Consider the following 25,482-nt stretch of genomic DNA (forward strand, 5'->3'; position numbering starts at 1 on the left):
TCATTTTCAGGCACAACAAATACCTATATTGAACATAAAATACACAAAACAAAAAACAAAACTTGCCTGAAAAAGGAGTGGGACGAAGAAAACTTATTAAATCCCACCCCTATACTCACTCATCAACAAAAAAAAACAATAAACTTCCCGCAGCTACGCCCATCATTGCATACAGACCCATCAACAGCCCCGGGCAGATACAAGCATCTAAGCGGCAGCTCGCAACCAACAATTAGAGCCTTCATAACTGAATACAGAATATATAAATTATAAATTGCATTACCACAGGTAACAGGCAGTAATAACTACAAGTAACAGACACACATACATATACATACATATATATCTACACACACAAGTACATATATGTACATACATACGCACACTTTATTTTTTATTTTTTATTTTGGAATCCATACCAGCAATGGTAAGAGGACAGACATTACAGAGCACACTAAAACCCATCATTGAGTATACTGTGACCAGACCAACTGTTTGTAGAGAAATTTAAATCTATGAATATTTTTGCATTGTTTCAATTGTAAACTCAGACTGTTCCAGATTTTCACACCACATACAGACACACAAAAGCCTTTACGGGTTGTTCGAGTTCTGGGTAATTTGAATTCTCCAAAGCCTCTCACATTATAAACCTTTTCTCGAATTTCAAATCTAGTTTGTAAATTTGCCGGTAAAAGTTTAGTAAAAGCTTTATACAAAATTATGGATGTAATCACCGCAAATGTTGCAAATTGGAGATGTTTTTCTCATTATGTGGCTATTTAAGCATAAACACCTACATACGGCTTCAAATAGTAAGCTATTATGAAAATTGGTATAGGCAATAAAGTAAAGCTGCTTTGCACACCTCTGCTGCAGCTGCGTCCAGCCACTCACCTTGTTCAGCACAATGACAGCCTCTTTATTTCTTCCAGTTACGTTGAATATTTCAGCCTCCTCAGTGTCCAGGATGGTAAACTCCAGCTGTGCATTTTCTCCCAGATCAGGATCAGTGGCAGTGAGACGGCCCACCTCCACACCTGGAGCCGCCAGCTCTGATACAGAGAAGGACCACGCACCTGCAGGGAGGAAAACAGAGAGTTTAACAGTTTCAGTGCTGCAACTGAATGCTGATGACGATGGCTCAATTTGATATCAAAGCATGCACTTCTACACACATTTCACGACCAGATTTAAAGGTGCGCTGACATTATTTTCAGAAAGTATAAGTACCGGCTGCTGTAATCAATGAACGGATCCAGATTGCCTACTTATGCAATTCCAGAGTAAGAACTGGGCCACGACAGTCATAGTTCTCAGTGGAAAAATGAATTTCAAGACTCAACTAAAGCTCGTATCACATCCAATAAGGTGAATATCTTCAAAGCGACTGGAAATTTAGTGTGGAATTTTCTCTTTGAGGCAATCTACATTTTCACCTTGCTGAGCCGAGCTGTAGAAAAGGTGACACAGGAGAAACTTTACACCAAAGTGCCTGTACTTCTACTCAAACAAAAATATGAAACTATCCTGAGTTCCCTTCTTTAGTACAGGCTAGTCCAGGCTAATTTAAAAATAGAATTAAAAAACAATGAAAAACACACAATCAGTACGAGGAGCTTTGTTCCACAGCTTTTGGGGCTAAACAAGTGAATGCATCATCCCCTTTTAACAGTAACAGTTAATGAGTCTCTGATCTTAAAGGTTCAGGGGGTTCTGGGTGACATAAGGTATTAGGAGTATTATGTAGCATGTAGTAATTTCAAAGTAATCAGTAAAATCTGAAATCAGAATCTGTAGTGAATCAGAACCAGAGTAATTTTGGACCTCAAGTGTTTGTGCTGTGTTTTGTACAAACTGTAGATTGATGTGTTCCCCATTTTAAAAACCATTCAAGTATCGGAAATATGTCAACGCAGCTAGCACGGTCTTTTGCTATCAACGCTGATACGGACGTTCAAATTAGGCTCGGCAATTTAGACATTTTCTCTTTTCTGACCGATTTTTAAAAATGGTTCGAATGACTTCATTAGGCAAAAACTTTAAACATTTGATGACTCAAACTACTCGAATGCAAAGTTTATTTCCTATCTAAAGAATATCTTAGATCTTTGAACTGATGCACAATTAAGAACCATCCCAGAGCCATCAGTAACATTTTACTGACTGACATTTTTAAACTACAACACAATTGATACTGAAAGCAGTTTAACAGCCCCGGTGCTACACTTGTCTAATAAATCCCATCAGTAATGAAGACAGTAAAAAGACTCTAAAGCCTCAAATTCACTGAGAGTTATTTCCCACTTTGCTATGAATGAGCTGTATTTATTAAAATGAGAATTACAGAGTTAATTTGTTTTTCTGTTATGTTTAGTTAGGATTACAGCGCGTCTCTTTAGCAGGCATGAAAGCAGGCACAGCGATCTGAGGCAGGTCTCTTTTACTTGGTGACTTGCACATATCTCGTAATGCTGCGTGGCACATTTAGGGAAATGCTTTCGTTTTAATCAAAGCAGATCTACCTTGCTGATTGTTAATCATTCAATTCCTCCGCATAATGACGAAGATTTAAATATTCCACTCTTGCATTCAAAAACTAAATGAGCCATTTGCGTAAACTGTGGCATTATTGTCAAACTGAAAATAACGACTTGCAGTAAGGGGGGAAAAGATGTAGTCAGATATCAGTAAATAAATAACAGGCTGCTGACATTTGGAAATATTAAATAGCTTCTATAAAACATTGTATTGCAGAACAATTTATCAACGTGAGGAGAAGGGGCTTTAAACATTAAGATGAATAGCGGTAAGCATAGACAGTCTGCGAGATGAAGAAGACGAAAAAGCCAGCAAAGATGAAGTAGTATACGGGGAAAATGCAGTATGTGTCTCAAAGTGTTAGACACATTCTGCAGTGATTTTACTGTCTATTGAAGCAGAAAGCACTGAACTTTAAGATGAAATATTAATATCATGGAACAGGGAAAAGCTTGGATAAGAAAAGTGGACATGATCTTTCACTCTTCTACGTCAAGCCAGAATCCATTTAAACCTCAGGGACCAAATGGGAGTGTTTATATCAACGTTAATAGTAGTCTTGGCAAAGGTTATGTGATTACAATTGATGCTAAAAACAATGATTAGGAAGAGTGCACAAAACAGAGAGGAGTGGACTGACAAGCTATTTAGCTCGTTTAGGGCTTTAGGTCTTATCTTGAATCTGTCAAAGTGACTTGGACCCAGAGGAGGCTAAAATATCAAACTGCTGTCACAAATGCCACGACAAGATGTTTCATCCTTAGATATCTCACACACACACTTACATCCTAGAGCGACAGATATTGAAAGTAGCCAACAGTTAAATGTTGATCTGCTTACTCCTTCTAAAGTGAGGGGGATTGTCGTTGACATCGCTCAGCCTCACTGTGACGGTCGTAGTTCCCGATAATCCACCAAGATGGCCCCCCATGTCTTTGGCCTGGAGGACGACCAGATACTCATCCTGAGTCTCTCTGTCCATGTCAGGTACCGCCGTCCGCAAAATGCCTGGTGGAGAGAGGAGAGCAGGACATGCAGCAACAAAATCAAAACAGCAACAGATTTCACAGTGACACCGCGCCTCTTTGAATTACCATCAGCGCGAGTCAGATGCACATATTTTAGAATTAGGAAGCTGCACGCATGTAACTTCAGGCCACTTCTGTTTTTGAATAGATCACAGAAGATGCAGGAACACGCAAATGTTCTTATCCATACTGGACATAAGGTGGAAAGGGATACGGCGCACAATATATACAGTGAGAGCAGTGCCAGGATTAGCTATGTGTATTGTAAACATCAGCAGAAGAGTCAGGTTATGAAACAGCTTTTAAAAAGGTTGAGCCGCACTTTGGAAGATATCACAGACCTGTCTGAGGGTCCACAGAGAAAAAGTCCTGGCCGTGAGTAATGGCATACACCAGCCGAGCGCTGTTTCCATATGTTGGATCATCAGCATCTCTGGCTGTGACCTGGATTATTGACGTGCCTGTAGAAGAGGGGAAGCATGATACAGATGACAGGTCAATGGACTCTTGCATATTAAGAATGTTAAAACAGGTGGCTGCTTAATGAGCCATGTAGCAGGAATACTTCACCCAAAAACTGAGCAAATATAACAAATATAATCCAACTCTCTGCTGTCTCACAACACACACACACACACACACACACACACACACACACACACACACACACACACACACACACACACACACACACACATACACACACACACACACACAAAGTTCCAAAATACATATGCTGTTTGAATAAATACAGATCCATTCCCAGTTACAATATTGCTCAATTTCTCTTCTTGAAATGGTGCCAGTAGAAGTGCATTCAGCCACATCCACATTTTGGCAAAAACACGATTGTTTGCAGAGTACTCAGAGAATGAATAGACAGCTGGCGAGGTGATCGAGAAGCAGAAATATTTTTCAAGTATTCATTCTTTCTAGCCTTGATAGCAGGAAGCATAATCTGTATATAAAAGATGGACTGACAAGTCAAATATCCAAATATCTACTTTGAGCATTTTTAAAAAGTTCAAATTTTATAACAGTTTGTGAATGTGGATAATTCATAAAGGTATGAGTAATGGGCAGTGTGTTTCCAACAACAGGATAGCATTAGCTTTTCAACTAAAGGTGCAAAAAAGAATCCTATAACATAGCAACTGTTGATATTTTGGCCAGCTAAGCTGTGCTAAGCAAGCTTATTGTTTTATATGACTTTGTAGCTAACTAGACATTGGATGCTAACTTAATTCCTCTAAAATTGTAAAATTCGATTGTAATGTTAGCCAGCTACAGGCAATTTTCCTTTTAAGCCATTGGCTGGGCTAGCTTTGGTGTTGTGTGATATATTTTTTGGTCAGATCCATATAACTCATTATGTTATTACATTGACTGATATAATTTCCCACAGTTGACTAACAGGTAACAGATAACTTCCGCAAAAGTCTTTCACAGATGCAAAAATTACAATTGCGTTTCTCGACACCTGTTAGTGATGTCTGAGATTTTCCCCTGGCTACAGAGTGAAAAAGACTGTGTCTGTTTTGTTTTTCAGAACAAAGCCTTTGTTGGGTAAAACACTGCTAACATTTGATCACCTCTCAGGAGATTTTGTGTGGTTGCACTGCAATGTTGTTTGCTGCATACCTATGTTGGCCATCTCCGGCACCATGGCAACATAAGGTTCATTGGGGAAGACAGGTGGGTTGTCGTTGATGTCCTGAACTCTGATGATGAACTCAGAGGACGGCTCCAGGGCTCGGCCGGTCTCACGGTCTGTAGCAGTCGCGACGAGACGATACTCATCTTTCTCCTCTCGGTCCAGAGACTTGGTGACATGTATGTTGCCCGTCTTGCTGTCGATCACAAACACAGAGCCCACTCCCTCTCCCTCCAACATGTATTTAGTGCTTCCGTCTCCTTTGTCCATATCCGTGTGCAGCTGGAAAAACAAATACGTACAGACTAAATGGCTGTAACACCTTCATGCAACATTACCTACAGATGCTGATGCAGGTATCACTCTTTAACACTTGCATTTGTTTAGCAGATACCACAAACCTGACTATGTGAAATGAGTGATTTATGCTAAGGCAGGATGGGCTCACTGAATCTAAAATGAATGGCACCAGGTGTGGAAGATACATATGGGACGGGGATGAGTACTGATGCATACAGCTAATTAACTCAATGGACCAAGCATGCCATCGGGGGTTTGTTGAGGGCAAATCCACATCAGTGTGGACAGTGGCGCTGCAAATGTCATATATGTATGCTCACAGATGCATTCTGCTAACTCAAGCACTATCCATCTGTAAATCTTTCTGTCTCTTCTATCCATCTGTCTCTTTCCTCCCCTTCTCGTAAATCCATCTGCCTGACTTGCCTTTACCTTATAAACCACCTCGTTTTCCAGTCCTTGTTTTTCTCCATTTTCATCAACTTACCTCGCTTACTCAGAATGCCCATCTGCTCGCAATTCTCCTTCTTTCTCGCTCTCTCCCTCTGTCTGGCTGTTTTGCTCCGTGGTGCAGAATAGTGGTTTGGTATTTAATGGCAGCGAGGATATTAGTGTGAGCTTGATAGGTAAAAGGCCAAACACACAAAAATAGAAAGCTAAAGAGATTACTCAGCCTTCATCACACTGAGCTTTCTGACCGAGAACCTTCACATTTCTCTATCCTCAAGGCCCATCTGCACATGTTCATAATCCACAAGGCTTATTCACAATCTTTGCAGTGGACCTTAGATACTCATGAGAGCCTTGACTTTCAATTGCAGCTGCAACATTGTCTGTTTACAAATGTGCAGAGCAATTGCACACGATTGTTGCCAGGCTTATTCATTTTGTGGCACAAAAAATTGTATGTGCAACACAAAAATAGACAAGTTTAATTGCCTACATAATGATTAACATAGAGTCATTTGTGTGGTTAAGACAGCTGCCCACCTTAAAGTGAGAACATGTGATGGAAAATATTGCACATAAATGCATTTAAAGTGCAGATTTGCACACTATTGTCTGCCCCACAGCACAGCATTCAAGCAGAGATCAAGGAAAAATATAAGATTAGTGTATATTGTGTGTGTATATGTGATGTGCATGTGTTGGAAGGATGAAGTTGGGATTATACATACTCACGATAGCATACCCTACAAATTGCTAGATAAGGGATTCAGGTTTTTTTTTATTCATCTCTTACCCACCCCCTTCTCCCTCCTTTCTTCTTTAAAGCTAGCTTTGATTTTGATCCCACACTTCACCACGAGAGACATCTTTGTCAGAGTCTGTGCCCACCTCGCTCCCCTGCCCCCCCTTGCTTCCCACTTTCTATCCAGACCTCCTCTCCTCACTGTCTAATTGCTGGCTCAGTCCTGCTGCGCTTCAGTCAGCATGGAAAAACACTCTCACTGTGGGGAAGAAATTTATCCACCCCGTACAAGCAAAGCAAGAAAAAGAGGGAACTGTCTCTTCCAATCCCTTTGTCACTTTCTCTCTCACTCTGTAATCTCAATTTTCCCCTCCTCTCACTCATGCAGTACATACACCTCTGGGTTTATATCTGCTTCACACTGCTTTCCTTGCAAGAGAAATTCTTTCTTCTTTCGCACGGGTGGTGGCGCCTGTGATTTGAACTAGGGCTGAACGATATATCGCATTTGCGATAATATCGCGACATGATCAAGTGCAATTTTCTAACCGCAAAGGCTGCGATTATACGCTGCGATTATACTCCGTTTACGTGACATGCGCGAGTAAAACATGTGATATGATCAAACGAGATTGTCTAACCACAGAGGCTGCACTCTGGTCACGTGACACGGGGAGCAAAGTTTTGAAACAGTCTACCGAGAGTGAACTAGCAAGCAAAGCTGTAGCCTACACAATGGCCTCAGGTTCAACAGAACCAGAGCCTGCGGGGATGCTAGTACCAAAGAGGAATGGAACATCAGCCGTGTGGGAATATTTTGGGTTTAAAACAGATGATGTCGCACAGAGTCAGGTACTGTGTAAAACCTGTCTTGGTAGAGTTTCTACATCTCGCGGAAACACTACGAATTTGTACCAGCACCTTAAGACTCGGCACAAAACAGAGTATGGTAGATGTATGGCTAAAAAATCTAGTAGTGTGCAGAATAAACCTAGTAACGTTACTCGGCAAGGATCACTGACCGAACTGTTTGATGGTGTTACGCCATATGAACGCACTTCAAAACGGCACGTGGAAATCACCAAAGCAGTAACCCACTGCATCGCGAAAGACATGATGCCCGTCAATACGGTGACCAAGCCTGGGTTCAATAATTTGGTAACTACACTGGATAAGAGGTACAGAATGCCCTCCCGCACGTATTTCAGTCAGACTGCAATACCCGAGCTACATATGCAATGTAGGCGGAGGGTCGCAGCGGAGTTAAAGGCTGTTGAGTTTTTGCGGCGACAACAGACATGTGGTCAAGCCGTACAGCAGAGCCCTATCAAAGTCTGACGGTGCATTACATTACCGAAGACCTCCACCTCGAAGCTCGCAGCCTACAAACGGCCTACTTCCCCGAAGACCACACAGGGGAAAACATTGCTGCTGGCCTGAGAGAGGGGCTTGCGTGTTGGGATCTCCCTGAAGACAACCTTGTCTGCATAACGACGGACAACGCGTCAAATATGGTGAAAGCAGCACAGCTGAACGAATGGACCAGGCTCCAGTGTTTCGGACACAGATTACATCTTGCTATTGGTAAGTTACTGCCGTGAGAGAGAGAGAGAGAGAGAGTGTGTGCGTGTGCATGCATGTATGTGCGAGCCTGTGTATCACTCTCTCCTACAAACACACCACACTATTATTTATCTTGTTCTTTACTGCTGTTAATTCTAGATATGTTATGTCAACCCCACCCTGATGTACCCACCTCTTCTTATGTATTTTCTTTTTTGTTTTTGTCTTATGGTCTTATGTTCTTGTATGTCATGATGTATGTAACAGTAGCTTTGGCAACACTGTTCCCATAGTCATGCTAATAAAGCAACTTTGAATTTGAGAGAGAGAGAGAGAAATGGTGAAACCTTGCATCATAACTGCAATTGTATGTCTAACACTAATTTTACTTTTTACTTTATTTTTTTTTCCCCTCCAGAAAATGCAATCAAAGATGGTAGAGTATCAAGAGCAATTGGGCTGTGCAAGAAGTTGGTGGGGCACTTCTCGCACAGTTGGAAGAAAAAGGCAGCTCTCACTGAGGCACAGAAGGAGCTTTAGCTTCCTGAGCACTCTCTCATTACTGAGTGCCCTACAAGATGGGGGTCCAAAGAGAAAATGATTGCCAGAGTGCTGGAACAGATGAAAGCCATATCGCAGGTATTGACAGGTGACCGACATGCACGCTCCCTCATCCCAACCTGGCAGGATGCTGAAGTGTTGGAGTCCATTCATAAGGCACTGCATCCTCTCTCCGAATTTACTGATGCTCTTTCTGGAGAAGAGTATGTGAGCATCTCCTACCTCAAGCCAGTTCTCCATCTTCTGGCAACATCAGTCTTGGCTGAAGATGCTGCGGACACTGATCTGACTAGATCAATTAAAACTAAGGTCCTGGCATACCTCAACGACAAGTATAGTGACCTCAACACCCAGGAGCTTTTGGATGTTGCGTCGTTCATGGACCCTAGGTTCAAAACGCAATACATCAGCGCAGACAACCTTCCTGCCATTAAGGCCCGACTGAAGACAGAAATGGTGGAATCGGCTAGACGTACACATAATCAGGTAAATCCTTGAAAATTATATTTCCACAAACACATAATATTTAAAAATAAGCTAACTGCAAAACTAATGTCTCTCTTCCCATCTGGCAGGAGAAGAGGTCTCGCACTGAAACTGCTCAAAATTCTCCAAGTGCACAGGCCTCTGGGGGAAAGGCAAAGAAGACTATTGGTAGTCTTTTTAAAACCAGTGCGGCCTCTTCAGCTTTGCCTCTGCCACTTGAAGATGTCGTGGAGGCAGAGTTGAATAGTTACCTGTTGACCCCTGTCATTGACGGAGAGGATGATCCCTTAGCCTGGTGGAAGGTGCACAACATTCACTTTCCACGACTGTGCAAGATGGCCCGCAAATATCTGTGTGTGCCAGCCACAAGTGCCCCCTCAGAGCGTCTGTTCAGCACTGGAGGGAATATAGTGACCTGCACTCGCTCATCCTTAAAGCCAGCAAAAGTAGATATGCTAGTCTTCCTAGCAAAAAACCTGTGAGCTAGGATGATTATGGCTAACTGAGCCATACTCATTGTGCACTTTAGTTTGTGCTGTGTTGCTGTTACTTACTGCAGATAATCAAGATGTTCAGCCAGTTTTAATTTAAAGGCGTGTTTGTGTGTGTGTTTACACAATTGTTATTATGTTTGCACCTTATGTGTAATGTTACTGACTGCAGAGATCAGTAAGATGTGTGTATTTTTTATTTATTAGTTTTATTTATTTAATATTATTTTTTAATTTAATGACTGTCTAGTAGTTCACAGATGTCGAAAAACTGAGTGTGGTAAAGCCACTGATTTATTTTATTTATATTTCTGCAATCTGCACATTGTATTGACTTTCATTTTAATGTTTACACCAGGGTTCCTTGTCAGCACTTTATGCTCAGATGTTTGTAAGCTAAAAATAAACTATTGTGTATGTTCAAATATACTGTTGTGATTGAAGAAGTTAAATAAAAATGTCAGTCATCAATTCATGCATCACCTCATGTCATCATAACAGAGGTCTGTCTTCCAGGAAAGAACAGTTTAAAATTAATGTAATATAGTATTGGCCATACTATATGATGTATTGCTTGTCTTTGTTTAATAATACAGAAGACAAAGACCTTAAAAAATAATCGCATATCGCATCGCAATCGCAATATTGGGGCAAAAAATCGCAATTAGATTATTTTCCATAATCGTTCAGCCCTAATTTGAACTGTTGATAGCTCACCTCAAACCTTGCACCGACAATGGCTTTGACATGATCATCTCTCTATTTCTGGCAAACAAAATGAGCTACCTCTGAGAGAAAACACTGTGCTTCCGAACTCCTCGCAATGGAAGCATGCTTTATTACATGAATATCAACATCAAGACTTTACTTGCAGAGAAATAAACAGTCCCGCGTGTCTATTGATTGCTTTAACACCCCTCCCTGACTGTACCAATAACAACCACAGTGGAAGATTAAACATTTATGAGGTGTATACCGCACTGGTAAGAATCCAATCTAGACTGTCACTATAAAGTATACTGCGAGCTACAAAGTGGTTGGCAGAATTCCCTGTTAGCGTTACAGCTGATATAATCCAACTCTGAGTATGCCGTAGCTGCCAGCAGCTGCATTAGCGTGGAGCTTCTAACTGTGAAGTGCTACAAGTAAACCCCTGGGATTGAATGGTTCAGGTGTGCAGTGGATTAAATCATCTCAGACACTCTTCATGTTGCGACACAGACAGCAGTTGAGGCTTGCTGGTGTGCTGATGGTAAAAACTCAAGTATGTGACTTGACAAGTGGGGATGGTGACGCATAAAGAGTGCGATCTGATCTGTGCCTCACTCTCAAGCATGCAATGGAACATTTTTAACATTGCAAATATGTTTTTTGTTTGTTTTGCAAGCACATGAATTGTAAATTGAGAGAAATTTTTGTAATGCTAAGAAGATAAATATACTTCATTGGGTGAACTTTGTTAGTAATTGGTTGCACCCCCTTTTACCTTTTGAACTGCGTGAATTCTATTTGGTATAGATTCAACAAGGTGCTGGAAACATTTTTCAGACACTTTTGGACCCTATTGACACGATAGCATTGGATGTCATTTGCAGCTGACTTGTCGACTGCACATCCACGATGGGAATTTTGTCACATCCCATCCTACATCTCGATTGGATTGAGATCTGATGACTGTGGAGGCCGTTTAAGTTTAAGATTATATGAGCTTGTGATGCCGTGTCTTATCCTGCTAGAAGTAACTGGGTACACGGTCAGGATATGACATCAAGGATATGACATAAAGGTCATGAATGGACATGGTCAGCAACAATACTCAGGTGGAAAACGGCTTTTAAACAATGTTCAGTTGGTACTAAGAGGCACAAAGTCTGCCAAGAAAATAGCCCCCACACCATTACACCACCACTATCAGCCCGAAGTGTGATACAAGGCAAGATGGAAATTGGGACGCAACGTTTTTCCAATCTTCTTCTTGACAACTTTGGTGAGTCGGTGTGAATTTCCTATTATTCTATATAGCAGTGGCACCTGGTGTAGTCTTTTGCTGCTGTAGCCCATCTGCTTTAAGGTTCAATGTGTGGCACATTTAAAGATGCTCTTCTGCATACATTGGTTGCAATGAGCGCTTATTTGAATTACACTTGCCCTCCTATTAGCTCAAAGCAGTCCAGCCTGTCTTCTCTGACCTACAGTCTCAACAAGACATTTGACCACGTCTACGTGTCTGAATGTACTGAATTGCTATCATATCAACCTAATAAAGTGGCAGAGGACTGTAGATTGTTCACTTTTGTTTTCTTTTTTTGGGGGGGAGGGGCTGGGTGTATTTTCTTAATATACATGGTACCAATATCGAGACATTGTTTTCCTTGTAATATCTTTGTGAATAACATGAGGCAAAATTTGCCATTTTTATAATTAATGTTTTATATGACAGATTTTCCTGCAACTGAATCGCTAGTACTTCAGTATTCATTGGTGACATGCATCCATTAAGAATTGCCAAATGTCAACATAGGCATACACGTAATTAGTTGATGGTACTGGTTATAAACTTAATTTTATACATTTCTGTCTGTACTTCATTAAGCTTGCAAGATATGTCTTTTTGAAAGCTCACTAATTTAAATTCTGAGAAATAAATGCCCAGACAATTGATGCATGTACCAACAAAGGGAGCTTTAGCCAATAGTAGTCTAACAGGCCCAACTTCTGATAAAGTGAATCTCTGAACTGGACCTCGCCACTGTTTATGGTGTTTTTAATGGATTTATATAATCAATAACATGACCTGCTGTGTGAAGTCACTCAAGAAATTTCCGAGGATACTGTAATACATTTTTGGTCCGTTACTTAGCACTAATTAAAAGATATGTGTGGGTGTGCATTGAGTCCATACATTTTATAGATGCAGCTTTGTGTAAGCTGATAACTTAGCACGCCATCTTCTCATCCAAATAACTTCTGGCTCAAAAACTCCAACATTGGCCAGCCTTACTCCTGTGATCAAAATGTGTCCAAAACCATATACGCAGTTTAACATTATCTTTTATTATTTTTAGTTTCCTGTTTTGACTAATAAGTCAGTTAGCAGTGCAATAATTCATAGGTTTTTTATATATACCAAAATCGCTGGCCAAATTTCCTGACAATCTGCTCAGGTGGAGAATTATCCGTTCGCTAAGCTCAACCAAATGTTAGTGGTTGTTTCATTTAGAAAAACAAAACATGTAATAAGAGAGGATGAAATGATAAATGATGAATAAAAGACAGACTAGAAGGAAAAAGAAGAAAATAGGTGGAGGACTGATAGCCAGCCATTGGACAAAAGCCATAAGTGGGAAAGTGATAACACACAGCAAGCATGACAGGCCATCAATTTTATGTTTAATATATTTGGCCAGTCCAAATTAATAGCTTTCAACATTGTTTTCTTTTAAACCCTTTTCTTTTATTAATAGTGGCTAGTTAAACATGTTTTTATGTCGATCTTGTTATTTCTGTACACACACACACACACACACACACACACACACACACACACACACACACACATATATATATATATATATATATATATATATATATATATATATATATATATATATATATATATATATATATGGTCTCGGGCATTTCTACTTTGTAGAGCGTAAATAATTACAGGTAGGAAAATTTTAATGAATCCCTGCTTTGTGTGTAGTATGTTTGTGTGCAGGTTTTAAGCACCGATTTGTGTGTATGAACAGTGAATGAGGCTCAAACAGGAGCTTGGGGACACACAGAGCAGAGGATGAGAGAGGTAATAAATGAAGCAGAGTGGAAAGGTTGTCATTGGGAAATTATTTGGACAAAGAAAAACATGTAAATAAATGAATGCACTGCGAACAGAAAAGATTTATGTAAATACATGTATTGAGCACAGGAGAGATTTCTGTTTGCTCCAATTAAACCCTTTGCGTGGCAATAACTTATCTATAAAAATGATTGCGCTTGCAAAAATATTTGTTGGTTCTCAAAAATAAGGCGCAATTTACATTTATGTTGTAATACAGTGAGATTCAGGTGATTCGCATGTGCATGCTGACTGGTTGTGCCGACAGCTTACCCGTCCAATGAGCACAGGCTCAGGCCCTCTGTACTCCTCAATCACAAAGAACTGGTTCCAGAGCCAGCTCCTACGGCGGCGAGAGTGAGGCAGCAGGTAAGGCTCTGACTGACTATGTTCAGACTCTGTGACCCATTTAGAGAGGCCCCGTAGCCTCTCAGGCTGAACGTCACCGACACCTGTCTCCAAATAGAGTTGAGGCTGGAGAGCGTACTCCTCCTCTGAGCTTGGCACTAGACTGTGATCATTAATTACACCTTCAACCTCTCCATTAGTCAAATTGTTCCTTTTCTCACGGTTCACACTGAGTTCAGAGCTATGTTTAGGTATAAGAGGTTTGGCAGAAGAATCTGGAGGTTTAAGTCTCATGTCGATTTGCTTTCCTGCATTGCTCTTAAAGTCAGAATCATTAGGTTTGCCGTCATTTAGTTGAAAAACCACATTTGGCAGAGTTCTTGCATCACTCTCTGAAGCCTGTACATGGCTTTCCAATTCTTTGATTCCAATAAAAATTTTGTCCAGGGACTTTGGATGATGTAAAACTTGTTGCTTTTTGTCTGATATTACTTGAGAATCCGGATCCTCCTCTGAAAGGCCGACAGCCTCTGAGATGCCGTGTCTTTCCCATTTGCAGAATAAAAGAAAAAGAAGCACAACATGTGCTGCCATTGCTGAGGTTCACCGATCACTTTGTCTTGTGAAGTGGCTGACAAAGGGCTGATCAGCTGCCGGTTTTTATGATGGTTTATTTCCAGCATGCCTTCGTCCTGCCCCTGCTTCGGTTCTTCCGCCCCTCTCCCTGGTGTTTGTCTTCATTTCGGCTTCTTTACTCAAATATTCCCATGCAGTGCACATGCTGCAGAGGATCACCTGAGAGAAGACATAATTAGTGCGATCTTGACTATATTCATTATTATGAGAAACAAGTGCTTTAAGATACAGAAGTGAAAAGACACAAAAAAGTCTGCTATCACACTCATTATATGAAGACGACATTTATTTCAGGACATATTTAAAGATAAATGTTTGTTCTGCCGTTTGCTCAACAGCTTTGTTTGCTAATCTGAGCCTTCTGCCAGCTGCTGTGCAAATAACTGTGAGTTTTGAACAGAAACTATGATAATTACGTCTCATAAGAAGTTACCTGAAAAGGACAATTCGCTTTGTACCTGATACTGTTGATGATATTCCTCTCATTGGCGTTTTGTGTGATTCTGGTTATTGATCTCATTCTCAGAAAGGTAAGTGCGGTCCTAAAAAATTTCAATTAATTCAGAGCCTGAAGGTACGGCGATGAGGTGGAGCTCAGGTACTTTACTGCTCCTTGTCACACACAATTGCCTGGACAGCAGGTGATTGATGCCATCCCTAAAGATGGGCTACCCATGCTTCAGTGCCCAGTTCTGAAACAAGTTCCCCTTAAGAGATTAATTAGGCTCATAAATAATTTAATCAATGACTTGTCCTCATTTCCCTAAAGTTTAATGATCTGCTTTTTGTCAGTATTTGAGTCAGATCTCTGGCCATTGATCTTTGAAACTTGATGCAGTGCAAAGTGTCAGCAACTTAACAAGATCCAAAACTATACGACAGTGCATCCATGTCCCACATGGATCCATCGCTCTGGCTCACTTTTTCCCTGCAATGAATGTTCTGACAGCTGCTTTCACCTTTATGCATGCATGGAGGCGTGCATTATCATCTTTGCACAGCAAAATACATGAGTCATGGGTACACAGGGAGGTAGTCTTCAAACATATGTAAATAAAGTTTCCATGCCTTTCTCTTCTGAACAGATTTGGAAGCTAAAATTCTTAAAAATAATGTAGAGATTTCCCTGCATTTCATGCAAATTATCAATAATTTGGCTAGAGGACATAAAATACAGTGCACACTGGGAAGACTAAATCCCCTGGCCTCATCTGACTTAATAAATGTACAGAGCACCAAGTACTTTGATAAATTTTGAGGGAACGTGGCACAAAGTTGGCCTATAGAAATGCAGTAGGCTTTGATGGTTTCTATAATACGAACCAGAACATTTCTTAACCCCAACATTTTCTGATACGATATGCTGCATGGGCACATTAAAATTAAGCCAATGTTCTTTCTTCTCTGCAGATAGTGACCCACTTAAAGAAGTACACTTGAGAACAGAGACAATTTGAGCTTTGATCACAGGAAATATTAAGTAATTTCTGCCCTTTTTACGTCATTATTTTCCCCTCAAATGGCAATCCACCCTTAATTATTTTTGCTGCATTTTGCGCACCAAATTTATCAAGTCATCCATATGTAATGCTTCATGTTCATCATCGGCATCTGTTTGCCGGTTTCCCAAATCTATGGAAATACAAAAAGTGGCTCTTCCAAAACACTTTTGTCTTCCTCAGCTATTGTGCATTAGCATAGATTGAGCTTACGGCTTACATTTCTCTCTGCCAGCTTTGGTCCAAAACCCATGTTGCCAGCAGTACATGTCATTCACCGTTGTTTGAAGTCTTTAGAGTAAGGGTGTGTGTGTGTGTGTGTGTAAGATATGTGTGAAATGTAAGGCAAGGGATAGAGGATGAAAGCGTGAGGACGATTTGCTGTTGCTGGCTCAGAATGGAATGATGAGTGGTGACATAGCTCTAAATTGCAAATCGCTGTTTCAGTCTCACTTCACTCTGCATCGAGATGCTTCACTGCAACAAGGCTATTCCGTTTTTATTAAAAATAGCCTGTGCATGTTAGGCCTCTTACATAGGAAAAAAATGGGAGATGGGGGCATAAAGGAGGCAGAGCAGGGGAAGTGGTAGTGGAAGTACACTGGGGAGGGGGGTGAGGGGAGATGGGTGGCTTAAACATCCAGGATGTGGACAGATTCTGCTCCATTTGAACATCTCTGGCTTACCCTCCTTTTGCCATTCGTCTTAATGCCCACAGACCTCTCATCCATTCTCGCTGGCTCAGTGCACACAGGGAAATCTCTTAAGTCTATCCAAGTCAGACTGGTGAAGAGAGGCCCACTGTACTCAGCACATCAGTCACTTCATTATTGTCAAGGTTTGACACACCAGACAGCTTAAGTGAGCAAATGCCCTGTGATAAGTCAGTGTTTAGCCATGTTTTATTTGTCATGTGAAGAGGCAGTGTAATATTACCAGAGAATTTTAAATATGATAGTCAACTCCCACACTCCGTTTTATAGGGGGCGCTCTTGAGAGAGTCGAGAACTAATGGAGCCCTGTGGAGCAGTAGAAAATGTAAATCATTTTCTTGGAACAATTTTTACCATATTTTTGACAGAAGGGGTGCAGCTCCATTTTAACTTTGTTTTTGTAATCACTTTTAACTCAAGTAAAACACTTTTCTGTAAGTGTTACGCACTGCAATATGAATAATTTACAGAGAATTTCATTTAGACCAGCACAACCAGCTGCTTCTTTCATGGTTTACTCTAACCACTCATCTATAATATAGTTATCATCTGTCAATGGCTGCCGTTAAGGCAGCGTGGCCTGTAGTAACTCCTTAACAGAAAAATCAGCAAGTATTGGGAAATTCTAGCTTTTTATCGGAAAAATCACCTTCATTATAAGAAAAACGCAAGGACATAAGCACTGTTCTGTATTTCACCTCAGAAAATTATTGATACCGTGTTAGAAAAGGCTAAAACAATAAATGGACTAGCCACGTAATTCCACTCATTTCTATTCATTGAGCACCATCTCATGAGCGCCCCCTACTGACTTGCTGCCAATTTTCGTACAGTGGGATAGATGGGAAGTGGAATGTTTCTCCCTGATCGGCTCTGATATTACATTCGCCACAACACGTGACACAGCTGCTTGGTCACGGATACACACAAGCCAGTTTACATGCACGCGCACACTCACATCTGGACCGCTCATTAGCATATCTAGTAGAGATATCCTAAACAGCCCGGAGCGTGACCTTGTCTTGCTGGAAGAAGCCAGAAAAATGACCTACTTGATGCATGTTAATGTGATTTACACACTTGGGCTAACTATTATAATGAATGCAACGTCCCCCAAATTCCGCTTTCGGCAACTTAACCAAGGTCCAGCAACCTCATTCATTTTTGCAAGCAAGCGTCCCCGCGCCAAAGTGCACGCGGCAGGTGAGTACGAACGGCGCGCGCACACACATAGACAAAAATTACCTACCTAGCCGGGAAATTAAGAGGGAAAGCACGGCGTCATCCGTACCATCTGTCAAAGCTTGGCGCTCAGTTCAGTCACCCAAAATAATTGTCTTCTTTTCCAGACCCTTCTCTCAGCCCACCATTATTTCACCTAAACAGCTCGCAGATATCTACTACAAACAGCTTTAAACTGACAGAGAAACAGTTGGAAACCGCCTCGACCCGGTTAAAAGCCTCCAAAAAACGCCGAGAATTTGGACGATAAAGTGGAGAGCTGAGCTGAGGCGAAGGCTGGAAACTTGTCTGTGTCAACTATTGAATTCTGAAGATTTAGAAAAAAAGTCAATTATGAGAGAAGCTTACCGTGTGTTTGCGGTTTTGCTCCGGTGGTCTTCTGGTTTAACGGGGCTGAAATGATCCAACGTGGGAAAGGATGCCGAGGTTCATCTGAGCTCAACGTGAGGTCTGTCCACTTAGCCCAGTCTCTCTCTCGCTCTCGCTCTCTACGTCTAACCCTCCCTCCCTTCCTCCGTCCCTCGCTCTCTGTATACCTCTCTCTATTTTCCCTCTCTCCATTACTTTGTAACTATCACACAACGACCATAGTCACTCTAAAAGCCTACTATTTTTGAAATAGCGGCCACTGAGTGCCACAAAGACAAACTGTTAGTCTCATAGTGGTGTACTTGGACAAAATATGTGGGTATAGATTTCGCTTGAGCATTGGCGACATCGTGTAAAGGAGCATGGGGTCCTCCCCTAGGAATTTCTTAATTTGCTTCATTCTGTTTTTTTCTGCATCATTTCTGCGTATTTATTAGTACAGTGGAAAACACGCACAAAAACAAAACATGTTTCAGGTAAACATATAGTGAAAGATCATGCAGTCGGGCTCTTAGGCATTTTGTGTTGAATTCAAATCATTCCCCGTTTTTCTCATTTAATATTATCCCTCCTGAGTCAACACAAATGTGCAGATGATTAAGTCTTCTGTCCTTCTTGCCGTTTGCAGGGAGAGTCAGAGTGCAGCAGACTGACAGTTCTGTGTGATATCAAGCTGCTTTCGTGCCTTTTTTCTTTTTGTTGGTGGAACCTGCTCAAATGTGCGTGTGACAGCACGTGTCCGTGATGAATTACTTAAATTTATGAATTCCTATTCAGTAGCTCAGATATGTTTCAGCTGGATTTCTGCTTGAGTTCATTCACTTTTTTAGGTATACCTCTTCAGTTTTGTCTTAATGCAAACATGGCAGTGCATTCGGCCATGTTGAGGTTCAAAACAAGCAGAAGAAAAGTAATTTAAATGACTTTGAAAGTGGCATGGTTGTCGGTGCCAGACTAACTCATCTAAAACTGCCGATCTGCTGGGATTTTCCCACCCAAACATCTCTAGGGTTTACAGAGAAGGGTCCAGAAAGGAGAAATTATCCAGCGAGCTGCAAGTCCCTTGGTGAAAATGCTTTATTGATGCCAAAGGGCAGAAAAGAATGGCCAGACTGCTTCGAGCTGATAAGAAGGAAACAGTAAACTTAAATAACCACTCAGGATTAGAATTTGGCGTAAACAGCATGAAAGCATGGATCCATCCTGCCTCATATCAGCAATTTTGGCTGCTGCTGGGGGTGTAATGGGGGATATTTTCTTGGCTCACTTAGTAGTGAGCGTCTTTTAAATGCCACAGCCTACCTGAGTATTGTTGTTGACCATATCCATCCCTGTTATGACCTCGGTGTACCCACTCTGTAATACCTCCTTCAAACAAGATAACGCATCTTGTCACAACGCTTAAATCATCTCAAACTGTTTTTTTGATCAGCACAATAAGTTCACTGTACATAAATAGCCTTTACAGTCGCCAGATCTCAATGCAATAAATCACCTTTAGGATTAGAGTCAATGGGAGATAAGCATCATGGATGTGCAGGTGAGAAATCTGCTGCATATACATCTCACCTATGTAACGCAGTCTATCTCAAAACCAGATGGACAGGCAGTATTATTTTGCAAAAAGGTGAAAAAAAAGTAGCTTACAACTTACTTTTTTGAGAAAAATGTACTAACATTGATTCTCCTCTTTTTCTTTCTGGCACCTTCATTGTTATCGACCTGTCTACGTGTGCATAGAGCCAGAAGAGAGAAGACATCGTACCGCTGCTGACTGAGATGAAAAAGCTGTGTATAATCATATTTCTAATCATGTCCCAGGTGTTAAAAAAAAAAATTGAAGTAAAAAGGTTTGCACCAGTTGATGGCAGTGGTGCCTCACTGAGAACTGTCACAGCAATTTTTAAAACAATTAATTGTTATGCGTCTTTCTTTCTTTTTTATTGGTAGAAACAAATGCATCTCCTGTAAATATCACCACTGTCCATCTGCGTCCCTAGCTGAAATAATCGACATCTATGACAAAATATCTTCAAAAACATAGCAGGTGTTGTTTAATTGCCTTCAGTAGTTCCTGGTTAGGTGTTGTGGCTTCTTTGAAAGCCGTGTGGTGTTTGTTTAATCTGACTAAATGTTGCTAGTCTGCATAATCAACTTCAGTGAGTTTGCATTTCTCCCAGTTGCTTCACCTAGAAGCAGGACCAGAAAATTGTCACATTAAAAGAGGAATTTTTGCCAGCTGCGTTCTCTCATTTGCTAAAAACATTTGTGCGACTGTAATTACCACCCTCGCCACACTTCATAGCATATTTTATTTCAGTTTGAGATGTGTTTTCCATATATAACATCAGTCTGAAATTTTAAGCTGATTTTTGTGGTGACTGTTTTTTGTTTTTTTGGGTGAGTAACTTCCAACTAGAAATGTGCAAATTTTCAAGGACAAACAAAACCACTGCAAAACAGGAATGCTAAATTGTTAATCTTACAGTTGTGTGTTTTCTGTGCTTCATTTATCCCTCAATTGTTTTGGATATTTTTAATTTAAAATAATTTATTTTTCACGCTGCAGCAGAAACATGCGTTTCAGTACCTGAATGAGGTAAAAAGTAATCATCTACAGGGTGCAGCCTTCATTTGCACAACCATGTTTTTGATCATGTCTTAGCCTGAATTCTGTCTGATGACTAAGAAACAAGAGAGCCTTTAAACAAGTGGTGATGAGACAAGTGTTCCGTGATATGACTAGAAAGAAAGCTTGCAACCCCAAGGTCACTCCTCAGATCCCTTCTACCAGGCTCTATGGAGGTTCATTAATGTCAAAACTACTTCGGCAGCACAAAACAAAGCCAGGCAGTAATCAATCTAGTGCTGAGGATGTGAGAGCTCACAGCGAAAGATTTCTAAGCATAAAACATGTTCTTGAATTAGCCTGTGAGGGGGGAGCTGTCAGCGAATTTTTGCCAATCTTCTGGTTGTTAGGGTCATATATTTTCAAAGTTAAAAAAACAAAACAGATGTACTGATGTAAGGCTGGGTCTGTGACACTGTGCTTTTTGCTCAACTCTAGTGGAGCTCGTTCCGCTCTCAGCTGCAGTTTGCATGAAAGTAAAAAACTACCAAAATTGAACAAAAAGCATTGAAGAGGCCAAGCAAAGAGAAACACTATTGCTCACTCAAATTTTGGACTCAGTTCTCCTTGTAGACTCAAACTTTGATTTACTATTCTGTCCTTGTTTCCTCCTCAAAGCACAAAGCTCTGTACTCGCTTCCTATTAAATTCAGTCAAGTTCAAAAGTCTTGTGCTCAGAGCCTTGGACGGTCAGCACATACCTCTCTATATAAAAAACCTCTGTTGCTTAGTAATACCAGCAGGAAACTGTTAGTGACAACCGGCCTAAAATGGTAACATTTTGTCTGCATAGTTGCAAAGTGATTTTAAAACAGATAACTAGACTAGATAGTGACATTCTTTCCAACCAGCCAATCAGTTTTCCAGTCATACCTTTTCTTATAAATTGAGTTACGTTCACACTGCAGGTCTTAATGCTCAATTCCGATTTTTTGATCAAATCCGATTTTTTTGTCTGCTTGTTCACACTACAAATAAAATGCGACAGCAAACGCGCTCTAGTGTGAACGCTCAAAGCGGCCCGCATGCGCAAAAGAAGACGTCACACACAACGTGCTCTGTTTAGACCCAGAGCAAACAGTATTGTTTGACTGATGGCCTTAATATAAAGACTTTACGTTTCCTAATTTTTGCTTTAAGTTATTTTGTTATTTACATAACAATTTAGATAACCTAATAATGATCCTTATTGCTGTTTTAGAGGAGCGGTGCTTCAAAGGATAGTTGCAGATTTCTGTCAGAATCTGCAGATTATACAGTACAAATAAAATGTTCACGTTTCTCCAACGTTGTTTTCCAAACAGTTTCACTGACATCTACACGGAATGGCCAGGAAGCGATCGCGATGTCTTCTCGGGTGCTTCTCCGGCGCTGATAATTTGCGTCTGTCTTGTGTCAGTGATGTAGAAGACGGATTTAATGCGACATGACCGTTCAAACAGCAGTCGCTTTCTAAAACATCGGATATGTATCGGATTCAGTACCACATACGAAAGTGACCCAGATCGGATTTGAAAATATCGGATTTGTGCTGTTCACACTGTCAAACCATGATCGGATATGGGTCGCATAGGGTAAAAAAAAAATCGGATTTAATGCGCTTTCGTCTGCAGTGTGAACATAGCCTTAGAGTCAGTGATTTGAATTTCAGTTTTGATTTTGGCTTCTAATGATTACAAAAACAAGATAACTGAATAAAAACTTTCAGTTATTTGGATGAATTTTGGCTATGAACCTGTTGTTTTGTGTTATGAATCAGCCGCCTTTACAGTGCTCGTCCCTAAAAAGCTCAACCATGCTCACAGTTTAGGCAAGATGACAGAAGGAGGTTTGTGGTTGAAAATATTTATCTAGAAGAAGCAGGTTGCTGTAAGTGATCCTGTAGAGGGATCATTAGTGATTGCCTGCAGCTGCCTTTGACTCCTTATCACCTGGGATCACTGAGGGTTTATCCTTGTTCTGCTTTCAGCATGAGAAGAGGAGGAGGAGGTGTTGGTTGGTCATCGGCTTCAGCTCTCCAGCATTTTTGCCCCCAGGCTTCACTGCAGGTTTCCTGAGGTGCATGAGTCCACTGAGGCATGAGCTTCTTTTACCACAGACTGCACTTGCAGATGTCTAATGGACCCGATCGTGTGGACTGGCAGACATCTCTTTTTTCATTAATTTATTAGCTTTTCATTTGAATAATGGAAATCTCATGTAAAAAGACACTTTTTTAAAAACGCCACTAAATGCATATTGCGTGCTTAAGTTAATGAATGTTTGATGTAATATCCAGATTGTGATTTTTGCTATAATCATTGAGCCCTAAAATACAAATTAACAAATCTTTTATATTTTTAATGCATTTGTTGTCTAGTGCTCGGTCTAATTATCTTTATGTCTATCAAAAGACATAGAAAGTCAACATTGCTGAAGGAACTTGAGGCAGAAAGCCAGGTTAATTATCTGTACACCTTTCATTATGTAGCTGTTTTCAATCATAATGTGACATGAATGGCTTGAATAGACATGCAAACAATAGTCATTGAATGTCAGAATGTTTGCTGGGAGAGGTTCTCCGATTAGGGTTTGATGGTTGTTTTCTCGCTCCAGTCTCAACAAGAAAGGAGACTGTCATAGTCCTTCAGTCCTCGTGGTACTCCTGCCAGTTTTCCTCGCTCTCCACCATGACTCTCTCTCTCCTCTGTCTGTCTGTTTGTGGGTGTGGGTGTGTGTGTGCGTGCGTGCACGCCCTTGCAGGGGCAGGATCCTCTTGGTCCCCGCCCTCCGGCACACCTGTGGTAATTAACTCACCTGCTCCTCATCTGGTGTTTGAGTCGCGGCAGATGCTTACCTTCATTACGTAAGTCTGCTCACCTGTTTCCATGTGTGCACCTCTCACCATCTCTCTTCTGTCCAGCAGTCTTCCCTGTTTTCCTCGAGGAGGATTTGTGTGTGTGAGTCGGAGAGAGAAGTCTGTTTCATTATCGAATCTAAAGACTGAGTGGAACCTATCGGACCATCGACTTGGATACTGTACATAGAGACTGTGGATGTTTCCCTTTTTTGAAAGGCACTGCAAATAGCTTTTTCACATCACTGTTAATAAACTCTCCGAACTGCCTTCTGAATCTGCATTTGAGTCCTGCCTGCTCTCGGACTATGACAGGAGACTGTGCTTTTGAGGCTATATCTCTTAAACGTTAGATCTGCAGGCACCTTTAGAAAGCAACTGAAAGCAATTTGTTTAGATTTAGGTTCGGCCTTGTTTCGCCTTGTGTTTTTATCTGCCTGTGTGCATTTAATGTCTGGCTGCCTCATATTTTGCTTTTTAACCGTTTCTTATTGTGAAGCGCTCTGTGACATATGCTCTTTAAAGGTGCTATAAAAATAACGCCGACTCACTTTCCCAAGAGTCGGTCCCTGCAAGACTTCAAATCTAGACCACCAAATGCTTTCTTTCTCCTTTTTTGTTTGTTTGTTTTCACTCGCTCAATAATTCTGCCATTAATGAACTTCCAAAGATGGGAATTATGCATGAGGTCGGGGAGAATGGGAGGCTTTCCCCTCTTACTCACACAGCTGCAGTCAATCATACAGTAGTACTAGTGCGCATCCCCACTGATGCTGCAGTCACGCATCCCAGGCTGTAATTTATTTTATGCCGTTAATAACACATAAGACATGCTCGCTGCACACATATGCATATGTTAGTCATTAAAAAAATGCATTCATATACGATATATTGCAATACTTAATATATGGAAACAGGACATCATACACTTCATTACAACATTTTGACATGTAGTATAATCAGTGTGCCACAACACTGATGTTACACTGCAAACTGTCCCCCATCATGGACTTCACTAAAGTTAGAGAACATAGCTGAACACTGAGGATGAAGATGGACAGCTCTGTACCTTTTACCCTAATATACTTGGCAATATAGAGTCATTGTCAGTTGAGTAATTACAGTTATGCTTTATTTATGACCACAGCGCTCAAACAAAATGAGCAGGCAGCAAAATTCCTTTTATTCATTAATTTATTGAAGTGTCAGAGGAACTTCAGAAGTCTTCTGACAGCAGGCACAAATCAGTTTACAGCCCCTTTACCGTTTATTGCTGCGGCTAAACGTGTTCCCTTACACACAGTAATACATTATGACCTTCAGCCTCCAGCCATTTAGATTTTTAGACTATTCATTTTCTGTTACTCTGTGTTTATGCGATTTACCCGCATGCTGGAGTAGGTAGTAATTATCTCACATTCTTGAAATGATTCATAATGCTTTAACATCTAAATCAAAATGCCAGCAAGCAGGGTGCTCTTAGAATACATTTTTATCATCAGCACAAACAAAACATCAGCTGTTTATTAGAGGGAACGATATGCATGCCCAAATCA

The 25,482-nt window shown here is 40.8% G+C and overlaps 1 protein-coding gene across 1 annotated transcript in view; it reads right to left on the minus strand.

Moving 5' to 3' along the window:
- cdh24a (cadherin 24, type 2a) overlaps window positions 1–18,564 on the minus strand; it is a 28,633-nt gene extending 10,069 nt beyond the window's left edge. The window contains exons 1-6 of the mRNA XM_080878053.1: window positions 18,441–18,564; window positions 13,928–14,797; window positions 5,211–5,505; window positions 3,911–4,030; window positions 3,382–3,549; window positions 898–1,079 (exon numbers count right to left, since the gene is read on the minus strand). Of these exons, the coding sequence (XP_080734179.1) occupies window positions 898–1,079; window positions 3,382–3,549; window positions 3,911–4,030; window positions 5,211–5,505; window positions 13,928–14,596 (1,434 nt within the window). The 5' untranslated portion in view covers window positions 14,597–14,797; window positions 18,441–18,564. The remainder of the gene's footprint in view (window positions 1–897; window positions 1,080–3,381; window positions 3,550–3,910; window positions 4,031–5,210; window positions 5,506–13,927; window positions 14,798–18,440) is intronic.
- Window positions 18,565–25,482: the final 6,918 nt, after the last annotated feature.

This window comes from Rhamphochromis sp. 'chilingali' (assembly GCF_963969265.1).
Source record: "Rhamphochromis sp. 'chilingali' genome assembly, chromosome: 3".
Classification (NCBI taxonomy): Eukaryota; Metazoa; Chordata; class Actinopteri; order Cichliformes; family Cichlidae; genus Rhamphochromis; species Rhamphochromis sp. 'chilingali'.